The 21,607-nt window shown below is 38.0% G+C and overlaps 1 protein-coding gene across 3 annotated transcripts in view; it reads left to right on the top strand.

Annotated features, from left to right (window-relative positions):
* The window catches only part of Cfap20dc (CFAP20 domain containing), a 197,492-nt gene that overhangs the window by 165,897 nt on the left and 9,988 nt on the right, over positions 1-21,607 (top strand). For all 3 annotated transcript variants that reach the window (XM_048356061.1, XM_048356059.1, XM_048356058.1), the window contains one exon: positions 17,712-17,806. In XM_048356061.1, coding sequence (XP_048212018.1) covers positions 17,712-17,806 — 95 coding nt within the window. The remainder of the gene's footprint in view (positions 1-17,711; positions 17,807-21,607) is intronic.

Below are 21,607 nucleotides of genomic sequence, written 5' to 3'. Positions count from 1 at the left end.
CTCCAGCTTATTTGTTGAGATGGATCTCACTAACTTTTTTGCCCAATCTGTCCTCAAACTGTGATTCTCCCAATCTCTACCTCCTCAGTAGCCAGGATTACAGGCATGGACCACTATACCCAGCTTCCATCAGCATTCAAGTTGAGAGAAGATCGAGGTGAGGGAGGGGGTAAAGGACAGTGTGTGTATACATAGACACTACCGAAAATTTTCATCTTCAATAGTAACCAGTTAAATTTCAGTCTATTTTGTCAAGAATTGCCCTTTCTTTGTCTGAAAAATAGGAAGACAGTGATAATGCCTTGTTTACAACCAGAGTTATGTTTTAATAAGAGGCTGTTATTACAACAAAGCTTAAATCTAATTCCTAAGCTCACTTCTCAGACTATTTCAAATCACTATGTATCTATCCATCAAATAGCATGATCTTCTCTTTTCCTCAAACACTTCAGGCTTGTTCTAACTCAGGAGATCTGCCTGGAGTTCTTACCATAGATAGTTACATAACTGCTTCCTCTTACCTACTCAGATACACTATCTGGTCAGAGATGGCCCACAATCACCTTCATTACACTGTCTTGATGATTTTGACCATTGTACTCCACAGTCTGATATTTTCTTTGTTTTATGCACACCCCTTCTGCCTGGATGCTAGAATGTAAAATGCATAAGCTGGAACCTTATCTCTGTTTCACTGTAATCCTAGCTCTCAAAGAGTGCCCTACACGCAGCAAACACTCAAGAACTGTGTGTTAAAAATCACTGGAACTAGCCTCACAAAAGCAAATGTCCTATCTCTCTGCATGAGCTACATCTCTGTGTGATGAGCTGCTAGCTGGAGCCCATGTACACTGCAATTCTTTCCTTTCTTGAGGGTACCTGGACCTATTCCTATTTTAATAAGTAAAACCTTTTCCAGGAATTGTTTTTAAAATATCCATTGGAAGTTAGCCATAATCGTAAGTCTCTGGTAAATATATCATTTTAAACCTTTAAAAAGATAGTTTGTCATAATTTAATCGCTGTGTTTTTACTGGAAATTGCTTGTCGGTATTAGTCTGTTCATATCTATTTCATGAAGTCAGCGTACCACTTGAAGACATCCACTTGAGTTGCCACATCAACTCTCACCAGCTGACAGAATATAGATAGGGAAGTGAGAAAAGAAGGAAAAGGTTTGTGTGGATGGATGGATGGATGGACGGATGGATGGACAGATGGATGGATGGACAGACAGACTGATGGATCAATGGATAGATAGATATGTGTATATACATACTATGTGTATATATGACATATACAGAGACAAAGGCAAGAGCCTTAACCTGCTGCTCTCTTAAATTCAAGTAACTTTGTGCCCTTCCTACTCATAAAGAAGGCTTGAATCCACCTGATTCATTATTAAAATATTTTCAAAACACCTGAACCCTTTTCTACTTCTCCAGCCCTGCCCCAAAGAAGCTTTAGTTACACCACATAGCAAACTTAATTTCCCAAATCATCTGCTTTTCCCCTCTAACCACTCTTAACCCAAGACCCCCGCCTCACATGACTTCAGAAGGCACCAAAGGAACCGTTATCCCTGGGCTACAGGGGACCCACCAACTAACCATGTAAATGGACAGAGTTGCCTCTGGCAGTGCCCTATCCCATCACTTCTCCTTCCTCCTCTGCCCTTGCCACTTGCTGATCTGCCCAGCCCCCTTTCAGTCTTGGTTCTGATCCATTCTTATACCTGAGCAAGTTTAGTCAGATTGTATACCTGCCCCTCAGCCTATCCCAGGCCCTAACCAGCCATTATGGTGGAAGACTTGGTGTCCATCTTGCAAGATATCTTTACCTTTGCTTCACTGTTCATTCCCCTGCCTGCCTGCCTGAGCTCCAGGCAACACCACTCTCCATTGCCCTCAGTTGAGATGCCTGCCATCACTATGACCTGGTCTCTCATGGGCTACTGGATCTTCGACGTTCACCTGGTCTGTCTTACAGTGTTTGCACTATATACACTAAGACTAGGAAAACAATAACCAATATTGTAGTTATTGTCTTGTTTTCTGACATTGAAAATTCATGAAACCCATCTCCTTGAGAGTTGCAGAACCACAGACTGCATCTTCCTACCCCCACCTCCCCAGTTTCCACATCTGAAATGACAGATTCTAGAAGAAAGCTTGGCATGCCTAACTAGCAGCTTGGGTTCCTAAGATTATTCAAGCCTCCCCAGATATTGCTGCCCATCTAGATGGTGAAACTCGATCACCTGTGGTTCACAATCTGCTGTAAAGGAGCTAATTACCAAAGCAATCATTTACCATTCTATCATTGTGTAATTTCAGCTTTTAATTACAAGATTCACCTTCCCCTTCTAGAGTAATCAGAATCTGTAGAAAGTGGAAATGTTAATTCTGGATTTAAACATTCATCTGCATTCTGCCCAGGGATGGGCAGGCAGAGAGGAAGGGAACATAGAACAAGATCCTGGAGAATGACATGGACATAAAAAATGGAAAACCATGAATAATGTCAAAGAGCCACAGCTAGTCACATCCCTAGACTCACTGTTGGACCATTCATTTCATGATCCAGTGCAGAAGAGCTTCCTGATGTTTAAACAAAAAGCCTTAAGGGCACAAAAGGATTTAAAATATGCTACAGCTCCTACCTTCAACAATGTTTAGTATATCTGAAGTCCCCACTAAGTGACTTGGATGTGCCACCAGTGAGTCTGTGGCCTTCTGGCAGAACCAGGTCTACACTCTGTCACTCAGGCAATAGTGTAGACAAATAGTGATGATTTAGCAGGAGGGAAACAATACTGTGCTTAGTAAAGGGAAATTCACAGCCTTCGCCAACCTGTGCCCATGTGCCAACTCTACTTTTGTTAGCAATTGGTTATTTCTTAGATTCCTTTTATGTTTCTCAGGTTAATATGAAAAACATTATATTTTGAAATTGATTAAAGTTAGAACATGATTTTTCATTTTAGCAATATATTATGTTTGCCAGCATTTATAGCTTCATATTATGCTGTTCATTACCACATAAAAACCCACTCCGTATCATGAATACCGTATAAGCCAAATGTACAGCTTCTTTAAAATGACTCCACCTCAAAAAGACAAACAAGTTCTAGCTGATTTGATTGAATTAACCCAAACCTTATTGTTCTATTGACTCTTTACCTCCCACTATCCATTAAATCAGATGCAACTGGTGATCAGGACAAAAATATTGGATGTACTAATGGGGAAAATTATGTATCATATAGACAGTATAAAGATGCCATAAAGATGTAAATATACCATATATATTATATACATAATCATTTTGAAACAGACTGATTAGTATTTCTCATATTTTGCTATAAGCAACTTCTTTGCTTTCATTTTGCAGATTAACCATAGTGACCTTTGAATTATTATATGGACATTTGCATAATACATGAATCCATATGGTGATTTTTTTTAGTTGATACACTTTGTTAATCTCTTGTGGAATACAATAATAAGAAAGCTATAATTTCATATATGCTCATGATTTTTGTTCCTGCATTTGTTTTACTTAATAAAAAAGAAGAAAGGAAAAGTAAAACATTTTATACTGATCTAATCATTTCTAAGCAGAACCATTTGTATTACCCAAGTGACAGTGAACCAAAACTCCTGAGGTCTGGCTTGGCCTGAGGTCACTCAACCTCAGGATAAAAATGAAAATCTCAGCTTAAATGAAATCACAGTATTACTTTCAATTAAGCAATTGTGTTTATGTTAATGAAGCTTTCATCTTTTATGAGAGCAATTCATCCTTAAACTACTAAATGATCTTTTTCTTTGCACAAAGGATTGAGAGTGAAAGGTAAGAATCCATTCACTAGCCACTAGAACTCAAAGAAAATCCCATGACAGCCACTGTTTTGAGTTGGTGAGATCTGCACTTTCCAACCTCTTTAATAGCACTTTTACTGAAACCAGAAACTGGCTTCTGGAAATACTATTCATTCACAATGGGAGTCCAGGAAAGTTTTACTTTCTCCTCCAAGAATAATGGAGGAAGTGAGAAATAATACTCATGTGACATTCTCTAAATTTGCTTGTGAATTTCCACATTTCAGTGCTAGCAAAAAAGAAAGTTACAGCCAGGCAACAGTAAATGAAGATCTTATGTATTAGGGAAGGAATGAATCTGTCACTTTGACAGATTGTGAGGCCAAGAGCAGATTAACAGATTACTCATAGTCAGAAGGCAGCTCTGTGTGAAAAATGGGCAGGAAATGGTAAGTGTAGGTTTGTGCTGATTTAATGATATTTTTAAAATACAATAACATTCTGCTAGCATAATATAATAAAGCACTTGGCTTGCATTTTTCAAATTATCAACATATTTCTGGTTTGACCTTAAAGACATTTGAGGCTACTCTCTATTAAGATATGTTGCTTTTAAATTAGGAAACGGCACCATTAAAAATACCTTAGTTCTATCCTTACAGGAAACATGACTGGCTTTTAAAATCACTTCTTTCCTAAAGTAGCATAGGTAACACTAGTGTTAATTATGTTTTAAGTGTGCTAAAGCTCCATGTAGTTTTTCTTTGGGATTCTCAGTCTCAACAAGAAATCATCTCCTAATACCTGTTTTCAATGAAATGCTTAAAAAATACTACTGATTTGTTTTCATTGACAGTGTTTTTTAATTTGGTAGTTGATAATATGGAGTATTTATGACTAACCCTACTATATTTCCACAGATAGTGGATAAAAGTAGGTCACATTTTAATCAAGTACTCTGAATCATAACAAGAAGATAAATTATTTGTTTGGGTTTGTATTGCAAATAGTTGAGAAAACAAAATTTTGAAGAAATTTATATTCTTACATCTATAAATTTGAGATATGAATATCATACTTTTAGTTCATTTGACAAGAATGGATTTGCATTGCCAAGAATTTTTAGAATAAAATTTCTGTGATTCCTTTAAGTTGTTTATTATATTCTAATAGCTTCACATTCAAAAAACAACTTAAGAAAGACTTGAGTCATTTCATATTAATTTCTTTCAGTGTGCCCAATGATGGCCTTACATAATTACTTACATTCTAAATACTTGTAGCTAACCTAAGTGCAAATGTTCTACTATGGCATACCCAAGGCTTTTGAATCCTCGACATGATTATAGTTCAGGTTGTATTTTACAAATACAGTGAAGACATAGAAAATTCAGCATGTTTTATACATTTTTTCTCTTCTAACATTAATGCTTGCAACTTGGGGTAAGTAAGCAAGCTAATGTAAGGAGGTAGTCAGTATTACTCTTGCTAGAAATTCTGAAATGCATATAGCAAAACTTATTTGAACATTTCTGGCTTGCTTGAATAGTCATGATCTGTAGCAGTTATTAATACTATTTGCCAAACACTCCCAGTTCCCCAGATTCCAAGCACACATTTGGATCATACCAAAAGTTCTTAGAGGGAACCAAACAACCCAACTAGCTCTAGCCAATAAGTTAGACGCAAAATGGCTTACCACTTGAGTAATTTAAATGGTTTTTAGGAATATGTAATTCATTGGTCAAAAGCAGATTCTTGGTGGATTATGCCTGTAATCCTAACTACTCAGGAAGCTGAAATCTAAGGATTGTGGTTCAAAGGCAGCCCAGGCAGGAAAGTCTGTGAGTCTCTTATCTCCAATTAATCACAAAAAAAAATTTTTAAAAGGCTGGAAGTGTTGCTGTAGCTCAAGTGGTAGAATGCTATCCTTCAGCAAAAGAAGCTTAAGGATAGTGCTCAGTGCCAAAGTTCAAGGCCCAGGAACAACCGAAAAAAAAAAAAAAAAGCAGATTCTGTAGTCACAGTTCTGAGTTTTATAAAAATCTTAGAAAATTACTTAACTTCTCCAAACCTCAGTTTAGTTATCTAACAGTAGGAATTGCATTTTGCTACATAAAATTTATTGCAGGGATGGAAATAATACATGTAATGAGTTTTGTACATGCATTTTCATTAAGCAATAGAAAATGATAAGGATATTAAGAATAAGTTTTCCCACAAAGAAAGCACAGTTTAAAGGAATCAGAGATCCTGGAGAATATGACAAAATAGTCCAGTGTTCTCCTACATATGGTAGACAGTAACTCAGTCACTAACATTATTTCTGAGACATGATTCACATCTTTTTGTAGTCATCCCCTGACCTTTGTCCATAGCAGACATTGCTGGTGAGTCACAATCCCCTTGCCTACTAAGTGCCAATATAAACATAAAATACTTCTCCATAACTTACTCCAGGTGGTACTGTCAATCAAGATGTGACTTATAACCTATTTTTCTTCTCTGAACTACAATTTCCATTCATATTTAATTGGGGAAGATTGTCCAAGAAGCTATTCTCCGCCTTACAGGATACTCTCTAAGCTTGGAATTTGCATTTTGCTATACCTTCTAATCTAATGGTCTTCTTGCCTCTTCCGTAAAACTTTGCCTTATTGAATTGGGATCAGCACTGCTGCTTCTGTACAGCCCTGACCCTGTTGTCAACATCAGCAGTGCTCAGAATCCTGTAACATTCAATGATGGGGGGTATATAGATTTTTCAATTAATGTGATTTCTGCCCCTTGCAATGGTAGACTTGTTTGTTTCCACACTGAACTTACCCTCCGAACAACCAGAAAAGGCAGACAAAAAAAAAAAAGAAAATTATTTGATTGAAGCCACTGAGAGCTTCCAAGGCAATGAGAACTTGTGCAACTTTGATCCAAGAGACAAAGCAAAAAGAGGCAGCCTTGCAGATTGGACTACTTCCAAAACCAGGCACCAAGGGCCTCAGCCTTCAGTATTGCATGAGTATAGGGGACAAACTTTGGAAGTCAATGCCCATGGAGATTTGGACCAGAGTAGTAACTTCCAAAATAGTTCACCAATTTAAAAGAGTGAGCTAGGGAATTAAAAGATAGATTTTTAATTCCAGCATACTGTATCATAATTTCTCACCAGAAACAAAGGAATCACATCTACAGAAGAATGCCTCCCATAAAGCTGTTCTTCTCTGATTCAGGATAGAATGGAAGTCACATATATATAATTTTTAATTCCCTAACCTCACTTAAAAGTAAAAGGACAAGTAAAATAGAATTTAATAACATATTTAACCTAACCCAGCATGTACAAGATATTATCATTTCAACATGTAATTATTGGGAGGAAAAGTTTTCCACCACCTAAGTTTTCTCTATCAATTTGGGGGTGATCAGGCTCTGTGAATTAATTGGACACAGACAAATAAACAGGAGGAATAGTTTATGTATACAGGTGTATTCTGTAAGGAGTTACTCTCCAACCAGCTAGGGTAAATGTTTACATAGCAGCTTAATAAGCAAGGCAAGATAGGGCTTCAATGGGAAAGGATAGAAGGTTATGATAAAGATGTTATGCAATTCCTTCAGATGTCCAGGTACTAAATAAAGGTCATTTCCCCTCTAACTGGATATATCCAGTGGGGGTAGAAGTAGCATCTCATAGGTTCTGCTTTAGTCAGATGAGGGAAATTATGATAAAAATTAATTTTTACCTGTTTTCAGCTTAATGTAGTTTCTATGGTTATCTTAGTCTCTATAACTAAAAAGATATTCCCAAGATACTTTTACACTTGTTTTTCAATCCTAAGTCCTTAAAATACGATAGTGTTTTAAATTACAACCGTGTCAAGCTCAGTAGCCACTAATAACTAGCACATAGAACAACAAAATTCGAGAACAGTGAAAAATAATCATCAGGGGTAGGAAAAGACTTAGGCCTCAAATTTCACTAGCCAAAAAGGAATATATTGATATATTCAGCTATATCAACTCTGAGTGTACTTTCTGACATATCTATATAAATTCAGATGTAGTAAAATTAGGTGCAGTTGCTGATACCTCCCATACTTGGGAGGCTGAGATTCAGAGGGTTGCAATTCAAGACCTGCCCAGGCAAAAAGTTCTAGAAAACCCATCTCAACTTAAAATAAAGAGCTGGACACAGTTATATATTCTTGTCATCTCAGCTACTCAGGAAACATAAATAGAAAGAAAGGCTCACATCAGTATACATAAAGAACCACAAGTCAGGAAGAAAGAAAAAAAGAAGCAACCCAAAAGAAAGGAAAAATAGCCAAGATACTTGAATAGGTCATTTCACAAAAAATGACATCCAAAAGACTGGAAGATACATGAAAATATGTGTAGACTCATTAAACATCAGGGAAATGCAAACTAAGAGAAAGCAGTAGAGAAATATTTTATTAAAATATAATATATGCCTGTCTGAACTACCATGGTGAAATCCCTGGTGCAAATAATGCAATATATGTAAATGACAAAAAAATAAAACAGGCTCTGCTGAGGAATGGGGCTACCAGTGGGAGGAGGGGAGCAAAGGGTGAAGGTAAAAAGGAGACAGAGGAGTGAGTTTGATCAGGATACACTGCATATATATATGGAAATGCCATAAGAAAACCCTCCCTCAGAGAGTGGAGTGTAGTTGCCGCATGGCTCATAAAGACTCCTGCCCTGTTTAAAAAAAGAAAAACTCTCCCTTATAAAACTAAAATAAGATAGTGTGATTTTTTTTTTTACTTCCTTATATATGTTGGTAGCTCAAGCCTGTAATCCTCACTCTTAGGAGGCTGAGATCTGAGGAGTACAGTTCAAGGCCAGCTGGGACAGGAAAATCCATGAGACTCTTACCTCCAATTACCTACCAAAAAAAGCTGGAAATGGAGTTGTGTCTTAAGTGGTAGTGCACTAGCCTTGAGCACAAAAGCTCAGGGACAACACTCTGGCCCAGAGTTCAAGCCCCAAGTCTGGCACAAAAATTTTAAAAAGGATAAGAACAGTCCACTGCCCGCCCCCCCATCACAATGACTAAGATGTAGAATACCAGTTTGGGTGAGGATATGGAATGACTGAAGCACACTGGTACTGCAGCAATATAAACTGATAGGAGGCCACAAAGGTCTAGGCAGCTTCTATACAAGCTGAATATACTCTGCCCTTGTGTATGATATATGGTATATGATTAGGAGAAAGCATACCTATGTACTTCCAGAGTCATAGAAACTGAGAAACAACTCCAGCATTCAGAATGTATATTAAGATTATATTACCGTAAAAGTGTTTGTGCTATAGAAAATGCAGATATCTGATCTGAATCTCTCTTACCTGACAGAGCCTTTCCAAATACAGCTGCCATTCATCACAGAGTTTCCTGTGAACCTGGCAAGCAGTGTGAACACAGACATTCCATTAGCATCAAAACCTTCTGAACTTTCCCATGGAATCCCAGAAAACCCCTGCCATTCTCAAGTTAGTAAATCAACCTTTATCAGAGATAAAGGAACAACTCCAACTTGAGCAACTCCCAGATGTGCTGTAAAGATAGTCTTCTGATAGTCTGTCTCCTGGCAGTTGATTTGCAGACCCTGAACCACTGAACCCAAGTAAAAAGAGGAAAGTTTTTCCTTACTACATAAATACATCCATGATAGCAGCAAACTGAGATGACCCATTATTTGCCCATTATCTTTCAATATTGGGGTGAGGGGGGATGATATAGTCACACAACAGAATGCTACTTAACACTCAAAAGCAGGGATCCATTTTGCAAATATAAGGTACAGGAAAGAAGATGGACAGCTGAGGAATCCCAATTGGCTGATTCCGTTCACCTAATGATCAACAACCAACAAACTCATCTGGATTGTCACCATCTGGGTGGCCAATGTAGAAAAGAGAAAGTAATGACTGGGGAAATGGAACGAGAGAAACTTCTCTCGTGACCCTGGTGATGGTCACTTTTCTGGTCATTTTTACTTTGATACAGTGTGCTCTTTCAGATTCTGCAGTATCTCCATGTCCATGTACCTTTTAGAAAACTCAGCATGTAAGCTTTCTATACAATGAGGACTGTGTTTACGTTGAATAAAACATCTGGAGTATGCTGAATAATTATGATGACATAAACCTGGCGACTAGAAAGAATTACTGTCCTCCCTGGAAAGCTCATTTTACTCACAAGAATGGTCCACACAACAAGACTTCTGATTATTTCCTCCCAGATGTTTTAAAAACAGCATTCTACCACCATGTCTGTCTTTAAAAGTCCGTTTATCATCCACATCAATGTTCTATCACAATATTTTTTATTAACTGAATGTAACAACACACCCTGCAAATGCTGTGAAATAAATCTAGTCAACTGTATATCCTGTCAACTTTCTCCAGTTCTTTATTTTCTTGTGCAACCAGCCAGTACTGGGAGGAAATTAAATTGTCAATCACTTCACAAAAGCTTCTTTTTAGCATATCATTGTTTTAGTTGACTACTGAACATAAAAGCATAACTATACTTTGAAAAGAAAATGGAAATCAGCACACAAATATGGTATCTAATAATCTGACACATTTAATGATGAAAATGATACCCTGTAGTTATTCTTTACAAAAGCCCAAAAAGCGAAATTAAAGCATTAAGCTAAACCCCACCTACTCTTCCTGCCCCATTAAGTGTCATCATTTCACAGAAAGGTTTGGATAATTTTATTTTGTATTCTGATTTTAAGGCAATTATTCTCTGGTTAAAGTTAGAAAAGACTGCAAAGTTTTCCACTCTTGATTTGCTAATGACTCAGTTACAAAGCACTTAACATGCAGTTGTCTTAGAACTCATAAAATTGTGCTATATAAAGTAGCTTGACAGTGAATCATTTTCTATCGTTTCAAATAATAATAACTAGTACCTTGTGGTGAATTTACTGTGTTACATTGTACAGCAAGAGTTGACTTTGTGTGTGTCTTCTTGGAGCCTTCAAAGTTGCTATTCATTTCTACTACTTAAATGTAACTTGCTCTTTTCTAATTATCAAAGGAAAGAATTGAAGTGTCCACATCCATGGTATCCATCATAAGAAATCCAATATAAAAGATTTTTTTACTTCATCCTGACCTGACTTTAAATATTTAAGGAAAATTCTCAATTTGCAGCTTTAGTGAATGGCTCTACAATGTCGAATTTCCCTGTTTAACATTCTGCTTTGTTAATCAAGGAAACCATAGATTGGCTCTTTGCATGTTGATTAAGTTGATTACAGCTGTAGGCCTTGATAGCATTTTTTTTCAAGTGTCTCTAATTAATCAGACAATGCTTGATTAGGTTTTTCTGTTTTGAGGAGATAAACTGACTTCCTTGAGAATTTTTATCCTGAAATGATTCCTCTTTTGAAAGGTAAAGGAGAAGTGAGTCACTGCCTAGTTTTCCCTGAGGCTGAGACCTTTTGTCCTCCAGCAACTAAGGAAGGGGGGGGGGGGGGCGGGCAGCACAGAAGGTCTTTTGAAAAGCACACTGAAAGATATTAAATGTCTTCTTACACAAAGAAGTTTAGCCCAGTTTCTTCTCTGTGGTAAAGGAGAAAGTTGTCTTCTAATTTCCCACAGCAACAATTCTTATCAAGTTGTGTCACTGAGTTGTCATACCAAACGTTGGAAAGTTCATTTTCTTTCAATAACTAGTTTCTTAAAGATGTATGTTTTTTTTTAATCAACCCACTTTTTTTCTTTAGTCATACATATAGATAAAGCAACTGTTATTCATGCAAATGAAAATTTGACTATTACTTCTGGAATTAGTAAAGACCCCAAATAATCAGCCTTCATCATGGTGGTCATCTCTCCAGTGGAGAAGACTACTAGGCTCAGCTTAGATAGTACATTGACATTGAAGAAGACAACCTATTTTCCTTTCTCCCCCACCCCCATTGGTTGAGGGACCAGTCTAGCACCTATGGCCAGTAATCACTTTTCACCTAAAACACTGATTTTTAGATATTTCTAAAATGTGCTTTGGAAGTCTTGTACAGCTTATTCTATTACGAGCTTCTGAAGGAAGAGATTCTACCTTTAGAAAATAAAGTACCTAGGGCCGGGGTATAGCCCAAGTGGTAGGGCACTTACCTACCATGTGCAAGACCTGAGTTTCATCCCCAGCACCAAAACAAATAGTAACTGTAGTGCAAAAGCAAAATATTCAATCACTGTCAAAAACTACAAAGTAAAAACAAAATCTTATACTTTGTACCCTCCACCCCCACTTTTCTACTGGCAGATGTGATAATAGCTAAAAAGTTCTTGGACATTCTTCACAAGTTTCCTGTGCATGTATTAAAAATTTGAAAATATGTTTTATATACATTTTAACATAAAAAGGATAAACTCATTCTGTTTCACAGACCACTTATACATTTTTCCTGAATAGATCTTGTGCATCTTTCTGAATTTGCACATATAGACAGACCACACTTTTTATTAACTTCTAGAATGTTATGTCACCATTTAGATATAATTTATTCAGTCTACTTTCTGTGAATGGACATTTAGGTGGTTTCCAATCTTTTATTATTGTAGATAGTGTTGTAATAAACATCCTCTCTCACATATCTTTGTGAGTTGGAAAAGTATGTGTTTATAATAAATTTCTAGCAGAGGAACCACTTGCTCAAAACAATAGATATCAGGACTTTTACCACTTAATAGTCTTACAGAGTATATAGTGCCCCAACTAAGTCTTACTCACAGTTTAATCACTTGAGAACTGATTCTTCTGGCTTAAATCCTTTCAATAAATCTCCAGGGCCTCCAGAGCCTCCTAGTCACAATCTGCTTGCCTAGCTTTTTTCAACAACTGACTCCTTAAATGCATATATGCACCAGTTCCCATCATCATTTCACACTGCCTTAAGTACCCAAGCTCCCTTACACCTTTCTACTATGGAGTATGTGTGTCATTTCTTTGTCTTGCTGCCACATTCTCATCCTTTAGGAATAACCCTTTCTTGACTTTTGCTAGTCAGCCTTCCTTGAACTAGTCTCCCATGTCTCAGTGTTCCCTGGACTAATTCCTAATTAACACTTATCTTTACTCTCTTATGAGTGTTGATCCAACTGTCTATTCCAATAAGGTGAAATTGTTCAAGGGCAGGAACTATGTCTTGTCTTATTCTAAAATATTCAGCTTTAAGTCTGCAACAGTACAGGGAAACATACATTAAATTTAAAGTTGTAAAAGAGCTGGTAACAGAATACAGAAGGAAAACTGTCTTCCATGCTGTCTCTAGTAGATATTAGTGTTCATGTGTTATAGTTGAATTGGATGTCTGATGCCTGGATTTGTGTCCCCAGAGTTGAATTATCTGCCATATCTAATGGGGCAATGTCTAGAAAATGATCCTATGATACTATGTCATCAATATTTTCTTAACCCAAGGGGAAATACTGTCAAGCCAGAAAGATATTCAGTTCTGCAGAAAACACATAAAGCATATTTAAATGAGTATAAAGAAGATAATGCTTTTTTGTGGATTTCTTAGGGCATAGAGCATTTGCTGGGAGCTGGAACCTCTTTGCTTTATAGATTTTCTGACAAAAGATATGGGCAGGAGAAATAATTGTATAGAGGCTAGGAGAATGATTTCCCATTTGTATGAGTGCTTCCTATATGTCTCCAAACCTGGATTCATGTGAGATGAAAATTCTGTACTTGTTTATGCCTATCTTTCCCAACTTTTGCCTTAAAAGAAATGTGAGTCCACTATAGGTGTCACCATAATGTAGACATGTACTGGGAGCACTTTTAGTAGGGGAGGAGGAGAAATTTTTAGCAAGCATAATTCCCATGGCATCCTCAACTATTTGCCTTTTCAGATTTCTTGTTCCTCCTGTTGCTCTCAAAGCTTGTTCTCCTAACTGTCTTCTTATAGGGTCTTCTTCAGAGAATGTTATCAAGTGTCCAATCTGGCTCTCATTTACATGTCATTCTCTTGTAGCTCTGGCTTTCCTGCAATTATTCATTCATTCAGCAAAAATTGAGAATCTAATACTTAAAGAAGACAGACAAGACTGTCTGCTCTCTGGGCTTAGATTTGGTAGAAGGGTATACATGACTCAATCACACAGCTAAGTGGATAATTACACACCAAGATGACTGTCCAGAAATCACAAGGGCTTTCATCCAGATATATTATTTCAGCTCTGCAGGTCTATCCTCCCACCTTCTGCATCCTGCTCTTTGCCCCCACAGAAGGTAGTGGGAATATAACCATATCATGAACTCCATTGCTTTCTGCTTCTGATGGGCTTCAGCCAATGGAAATGAGAGAACAAAGAAGGAAGTTAGGGTTACTTTTCCCATGTTCCCAAGGTTTAAGACTGTAACCCAGGCCCACTGCAAACCTTGGCCCCAAAATCTCAGCTTCTTTCAAAGAGACCCTCCACATCTTTTGCTTTTTGGATTCTGATCATCACTCTTTCCTTATCCCTTAAAGCCTAGAAGAGGCAACCACTCTGGTAGTCTGTATTATCCTTTGTGCTTTTCCTATACCTTCCTCACCTTCCTAATGAGTCCTTTCTTAATCTTTCTCAAATCATCTTATCTTTAGTATGCCAGGTTTTCCCTGCTAGGGTATCCCACTGATAGACCTAAGAACTTAAGCAACACATCTTGGAAATAACAGATGAAATGAAAACTGAAGGCTAAAGTAAACTAGAGCATTGTAAGGAAAGAGACTAAGGATGTGTCTTTCCCTTTGAAGCCTGAGGATAGTATGTGGTAACGGTGAGAGGAAGGTAGAAAAATGGGCTGGAATCATATTAAAGACCTGGCCGTGTAAAGCTTTAAACCAACACTTGAGATTTTTACCTAAAGCTCACTCTGGATTAGAAAAGAGTAAGGGGGCTGGGAATATGGCCTAGTGGCAAGAGTGCTTGCCTCCTACACATGAAGCTCTCGGTTCGATTCCCCAGCACCACATATATGGAAAACGGCCAGAAGGGGCGCTATGGCTCAGGTGGCAGAGTGCTAGCCTTGAGCAGGAAAAAGCCAGGGACAGTGCTCAGGCCCTGAGTCCAAGGCCCAGGACTGGCCAAAAAATAAATAAATAAATAAAAGAGTAAGGAGTAGATGCTAGAGGAATGGACTAGGATGCTGACAATGGCTTCAGAAATACATCAACACATTTGAGAACTAAGGCTAGGACTTAGTAATAGATATCTAAATAGTGCTGGCACATGTTCAAATGAAGCAGCTACTAAGGACTCAGATTCTTCTTGTGCTAAACCAAACCCCTACCTTATTTCATCTCACATTTCCACAGTTGCCCAGTTCATTCCCTGGCTGTACTATTGCCTTCCCCCAGAATCCAGACTGCAAGGTCGTTTGTTTTCTCTTTAAACTAGTTTCCTTCATATTACAGGAAATGTGGTCACCATCAAAGTTTAACTCCTCTTAGCTCCATCTTCAGTGGAATACTGCCTTTCCTTTTCAGATCTTGTTTGAGAAGATCTAGTTCAATCAATTGATCCATAGGTTCATATAAGAACTACATGAAGCCAGAATAGTATGATTAGAGGTAATTAAAATTCAGATTTATCTCATGAAGAATAACCAAATAAGTCTAAGTATTAGAAAACATGTCCAAATAGGGCAGTAGTAGAAGAAAATCATGATAAATCCACATGGTAGAACAACAGATAGAGAGGATGGGGTTGGAGGTTTAGACAGAAAGAGATAAAATGACATGACTCTTACCTGGATATACCTTTCTGTGTATTTTTAACTTTTAAATCATTAGTGTTTTATGTACTCAACTATTTTTAAATAGAAATCAGCAAGAAGGGAAGAAACCACTTAAAATGTAAACATTTAGATTACTTTTCAGACTATACAATGTCAACAATAGTTAACAACACTTGATGATTGCTAACAAATATGGTGAAATTGGAATCTTGATGAAGGACATACAGAAGGTCTTTGAAATCTTGCCACTTCTCTATAAATCTGAGATTATTTTTTGATCACAAGAAAAAAAAAAAGAAACCAGTTCTCTCCGTAGTAACTGTTGAGAAGGAATAACACTAACAAAATCATTGGCCTGAAAAGTAAATATCTTGCTTTTCATGACATGTTCACAACCATAGCCACCTGTAACTCCCTCAGTCTGTGAACCAAGAGAGTTAGGCACATCTTCTGCCATGATGCAAAGTTCCTGGGCTATAGCTGAGCTGTCATCAGATGATAGCATTTTTTTTCCTCTTTTATTGAGTGATGAGGTCACTGGCTGGTAATTTGTATATGACCTCGTAATTTTCTGTAATGTGGGAATTTTTTGGCCTGCTCTAATTAAATGGATGAAATAAAAGGTACTTATCAGAAAATGCCCTATTAGCTTGGAAGTAAGTCAGTGACAAGTCCTTTCTGCTGCCCTTCATGTATTATGATGAAATTCAATTACACAGCATGCTCACCCCTCACTTCACCAGCCATAATCTAGTGATGGCTGTGGTGAACAGTGAATGAAGTCTCAAAAATATTATAAATAGGAATGGAGTCATTTTTACAGTGAAGTACTTTTTATACTGACAAATGTGGCTTGCAAGGAAAAGCTCAGCTGTATGAACTGGTAGTCAGTCATTTGGTGCTTTACTGGTATAATTCTCACAAAAGTTGGTCATTGTTGGTAAGGTCAAGGTAATTACCAATGATCTTCATTGATAATGGTGCCATAGCTGAAATGTATTGAAAGATAACTGTGTATCCAGCTCCATGCCAAATGTTTGACATCCACTTAATCCTGACAACCAGACTGTGAAGTATTATTATCTTTCCTTTTGTAGATGAAGGATAGTAATATTAAGTGACTTAGCCAAATTCTTACTTTTAGAAACTTGGGGCCTGGCTTGGTCTTGAGAGCTTGTGTGCTTGGCTCTTGATTAGGAATATATTTCATTGTAGATAAAGAATAGGAAATACAGAAACTTAGGAAGAACTTATTTAGTCATTAGGACATGGTCTTGTCAAGAAAAAAGAGGTAAACAATTACAGGTGCTAGTATCCATGAAGAAACAATTCATACTGGAAAATTCTGTACATTACTCTGCCCTCCCTCTTACACCTAAGAAGCTCAGGAGAGCAAGTTTACAGATCAGAAGTAGAGCACACAGTGACTTATGACTTTGGAAGTCACCAACCTTATCCCCAGAAAGGGAACAAGAGAATGGAAATGAAGAGAAGAAAGGAGAGTAAAGATATCAGAGCAGGCAGAAATTTGAGCAGAGAATGCAGAATGGGCTTGAAGGAGAACTTTTCATTAGTAAGTTTCTTGAGGCCCAAGAATCCTCTCCCCCTCTGTTGCCTTCTGTGGCTCTACAGCCCACAGTGGATATGATTCATCCCACCCCAAGCATCTGTGGCAGTCCCATGGCAACTCCAAGAATGACCCCTGATTGCAGTTACATGGGGAACGTTGACATCCATGCACGTAACATGGGACACTATCAGACTTTCTTACCCAAAGAACATAAGGAACACTGACTCTACTACAGTTCTTATGAGTTATTGAAATAACTTTTTAGGTAAGAAAAAAATGGTGCTACTATTTACTGGTAATAATAATAAACTTAGAAACAGTATCACTTAATATATTTACCAAACAACTGGCTAGTTACGTGACTGATCTCCATATTAACAATTTACAAGATGGAGTATTACTATCTAGACTTCTTGAAGGGGTGTCCAGGTGGATAAAGAAATATTTCTCTGTGGAAGCTTCAGGAAGAGAAGTAAGATTGCAGGGAAAACAAAAGCTATGTAAGGAATTACAATACTGTTCATTTGTTTTACTTTCTCTTTAGGGACTGGTTAAACATGTTGAGCCCACCAATTGTTCCTCCCGGCCAACAGTCAGCAGAGCAGCATCCGGATTCCTCTGGAAGTCTGAGTGCTCAAGGTGGGAATATGAAAAATGCTATGCATAAAAACACAAAAACAATGCTCTAAATAGAGAAAATAAACCACTGTCTTCATTAAATGTTCATCATTTAGGTTTATATGTCTAAAATGAGATAACCTATGACTCATTTTTTTAGAGTGGTGTGTTTTTTTCCCAACATCGAATACAGAGAAATTGCTACTGTTCTACAGTTGATTCATCCTAGGGCAAAATATTATCTAAGGCATAAATGCCTGGCTTTGGTATCAGTGACCTTCAGTGTGAACCTCTAGGACTTTCAGTAACTGCCTTTGTAAAATAATACTAACACTAGATAGTGCCCATCTGCTACTTTCATATGAAGATTCAACGAGGTATTAATTATGCTTTACTGTATGAGCTCTTAGAATAGTGCCTACCAGATTCTACTTGTTGGAATGATTATAAAGCACAGCCAACCCTTCAACATCACTGAGATATAGCCGCACCCCCACATGATATTTCAGTCAACACCGTATATGACAATTATCCCATGGGCTTTTATTGGAGCTGAGAATTTCCTAGTGATGGCATAGCCATTGTAGTATCACACTGCCCTGCATTGCTTATGTGTGTGGTAATGCTGTTATAAACAGAGCTGTCTGCCAGTGACAAGAAAGCACATTACCATGTAATTATGTACAGCCCATAACACATGATGATAATACATGACTGTCACTGCTATACTTTTGTCATTATTTTAGAATGTACTCCTACTTCCAAAACAGAAAAGTTTACTGTTAAACAGTATGCCGTGCCACACCAACAGCAGACTCGACTTGTACATCCCATTTTCTGTGTAAGAGGCCAGCCACATCAGGAGACTGAGGTATAGCCTCTAAGTTTCCATAAGTAGCAAGCCCCACTGTGATACCCAAACCACAACAAAACTGGCAAACATTGCAGTTCTCAGAACATGTCCTCATTGCTAAGTGACACATGCCTGTACACAGCTTCCTTAATGCAGAGACACAGCTTTTTCATTGAAGTGAAGCTGTCACCTTGCTACACTAGGTATTAGCAATGTCAGCACCAGAAGGAAGCAGTAAGGAAAGTGATCCTGGCACCCCCCTTTGTGGGCAAGAGCCATGAAGTTGGAGTTAGCTTCTGGTTATAAGGAGGGGACTTGCTTCCTGTCAGGATACAAGGTGGAAGAACACTAAAGAATCTTTGGTGAAAACAGAGGGGCTGAGAGGGGAGTCTCAGGGATGATGTCAAGTGCATAATTGGAATGACAGATAACCTCAGCAGAATTCAGTGAGACAATGTTGTAGGTTGAATTTTGAAGACAAAAGCACCATACCTAAAGCTTTTTTAAAAAAATATGAAAGTAGAACCAATATAAATTGGTCCAACAGAAGGGCCAGATTATTGGGTTTGGAGGGTTTTTTTGGTGGTGGTGGTGGTTTTTGTTTTGTTTTTTCTGAATTGTTCCAAGGAGGAAAGTGGAGCCTCCCCATTTTTCTTCAGGTATGGAAGTTCCAAGTGAGAGCTCATACATCCAAGCTGTACATTTTGGTCACCTAAGGGATGGAGATGTCTCTGTGATTTACTGTGTGAAATAGATTATGCTTCTCAAATTGGGAATCTTTGTAGAGGTATACATTTGTAATTACTTATGACAGAAAAATAGAATCTTGACTGTCAGGAGGAGACCTTGCTGTGAAGGAACAAATAATATGTTAAGTGTGCTAAGTAGGCCACAGGAACTGAGAGTGTGGTCCTTGAGCAAAGGCATTCAAGATATATATTAGTAATAAGTGGCTGGAAGAATATCTTAAAGTCTCCATGTCACAGCTCAGTTCTGGCAGCAGGAACTCCATTATGTTGAAGGTAAACAGAACTTCCTCTGAGAACAAATTAAATTCAGAGTACTTGGAAATGTGCTGGCCAGTGTTAATCAGATCAGAAGCCCCTTCTGCCTATCACCCTTAGTTTTTTCATCTGGCCCCTTCCCCTCTTCTCACGTGCTTGGATGGTTTGTAGTTACTTCATACTATCAAAAACTATTTCCTATTTGGTTAACCATGCATAGTACTCGTGTACTTTTACCCAGCCTAGCACCATTAAGTACTGGCCTATACACTGATGTTGCAACCAGCCACGTGCCCCTTAACCCATGGACCAGAAACAAGGTAGTAAGGGAAACTGGACCAATGGGCCCGGTGGAACTGAGGTTTGAGGTACCAGGGGCTTTGGGGTACCTCCAGCTTCAGATCCCAAGGTTCCATTAACCAAGGTTTTTATTTGTTTTGTATAGGGAAATTCAAGCAGAAAGTAAGGTATAAATATCAACATGTGGCAATATTTTGTATACAAGTGGTAGAGTTCCTCCTTTTCTTGGGAATGGGAGCTAAAATGTAAACAGTTTACAACTTGTGTAAACCTTAGTCTACCCCCACACCCGGGATAGAAATCTGAATTCCTGATTGCCCTTTCCAGGAAACTCTCAGTGTTCTGAGAATATGTTGCAAGAAAGCCTTCCAAAACTCCCAATCCTTTCTCACAGCTCGGCTTTTCAGGCTCTCACATACTGAGATAGGGTTTCCATCCATCCCTATAAAGCATTTGTAAAACAAAATAATGGCTTATATTTCCAGTTCTTATTAAAAAAGAAAAGGAGGTGCAGTTCTTGGAAGTTTGTAACTCTTCCTTAAAGTTTCTGTTGCATTGCACCATTCATTTAGCATTTACTATATGCCAGAGACTGTTACATTTATCCCTCCTCACATCACTATGAGAATAACCCTGTATGTGTTCTCAGGTATACCTGTGTTACAGCTGAGGAAACTGAGGCACAGAGTTTTTAAGTCCCACAAGTACAAAGGCAGAACTAGGATTTGAACTCAAGCAGCCTGGCCCCATAGCGTAACAACTATATTTTTATATTCTGAGTTTTGAACCAAGTTAATAGATTACCTTCTCAAAAAAGAATAAATAAAACTAGTGATTGAAAAATCATACTTTTCTGTAGGTATTTTCCTCAAGTGCTAAATGCCTAGCTCTTAAGGAGAGACCAACAGACAGACACCAGCTGTTACCATTTCAGCCCTGGACATTGCTGCTTATTAGGAATGATAGCCATAGTTTTCAAGATGGCAGCCACAGCCAAAGGGTGGGTGGCTGAACAAAGCCCAGTCATTGGGCCATGGTTCTACCCAGCCCAAGTCCTTGCATGTAGCCGTCTCCTTCCACTAGGCTTCCCACAGAGCCTCACCTAAGTTGCTCAGAACACCTACTCTATCTTCTCATTTTACCTTCTAGCATTTCCCTCAAGACTCTTCACAGGTTGTCGATCTTGGGTTTGGGGCGGGGGTTGTTTGTTTCTACTGGTTTCTTGTCTTCCTCCCTTAGTTTAAGAGCAGAAACAGATCAGTTTGCTTGCCCTTGGATCCCTTGTCCTGATGCAGCTGCTGGCATGTATTAGAATCTCTAAATTCTCATTAGGAGAAAATAAGAGGGGAGAAAGGAAAGGAAGGATGGTAAGGAATGTTATTTAACTGGCTATCTCTTACACCAACCATAGGAAAAAAAAATGGTAGGGAAGATCACAGACATCTCACCTTTGATTTCCCCCATCATGGTGATACAGTTGGCATATTTCTAGAGTCCAAACATGACGGTATTGGGCTTAAGCTCATACATTTCTAGCAATTAAAAAATTAAAGATGATGTGAGGCAGCAGTTCATAAACTTCATTTATATGCATAATTTTACCATATGTTAGGATCTTTCAAATGAAATCTTAATATACTAGAGATAAAAGCTGAGCTACTCTGG

Source organism: Perognathus longimembris, chromosome 10, assembly GCF_023159225.1.
Source record: "Perognathus longimembris pacificus isolate PPM17 chromosome 10, ASM2315922v1, whole genome shotgun sequence".
NCBI lineage: Eukaryota > Metazoa > Chordata > Mammalia > Rodentia > Heteromyidae > Perognathus > Perognathus longimembris.
This window is presented reverse-complemented; position numbering and strand designations above follow the sequence as displayed.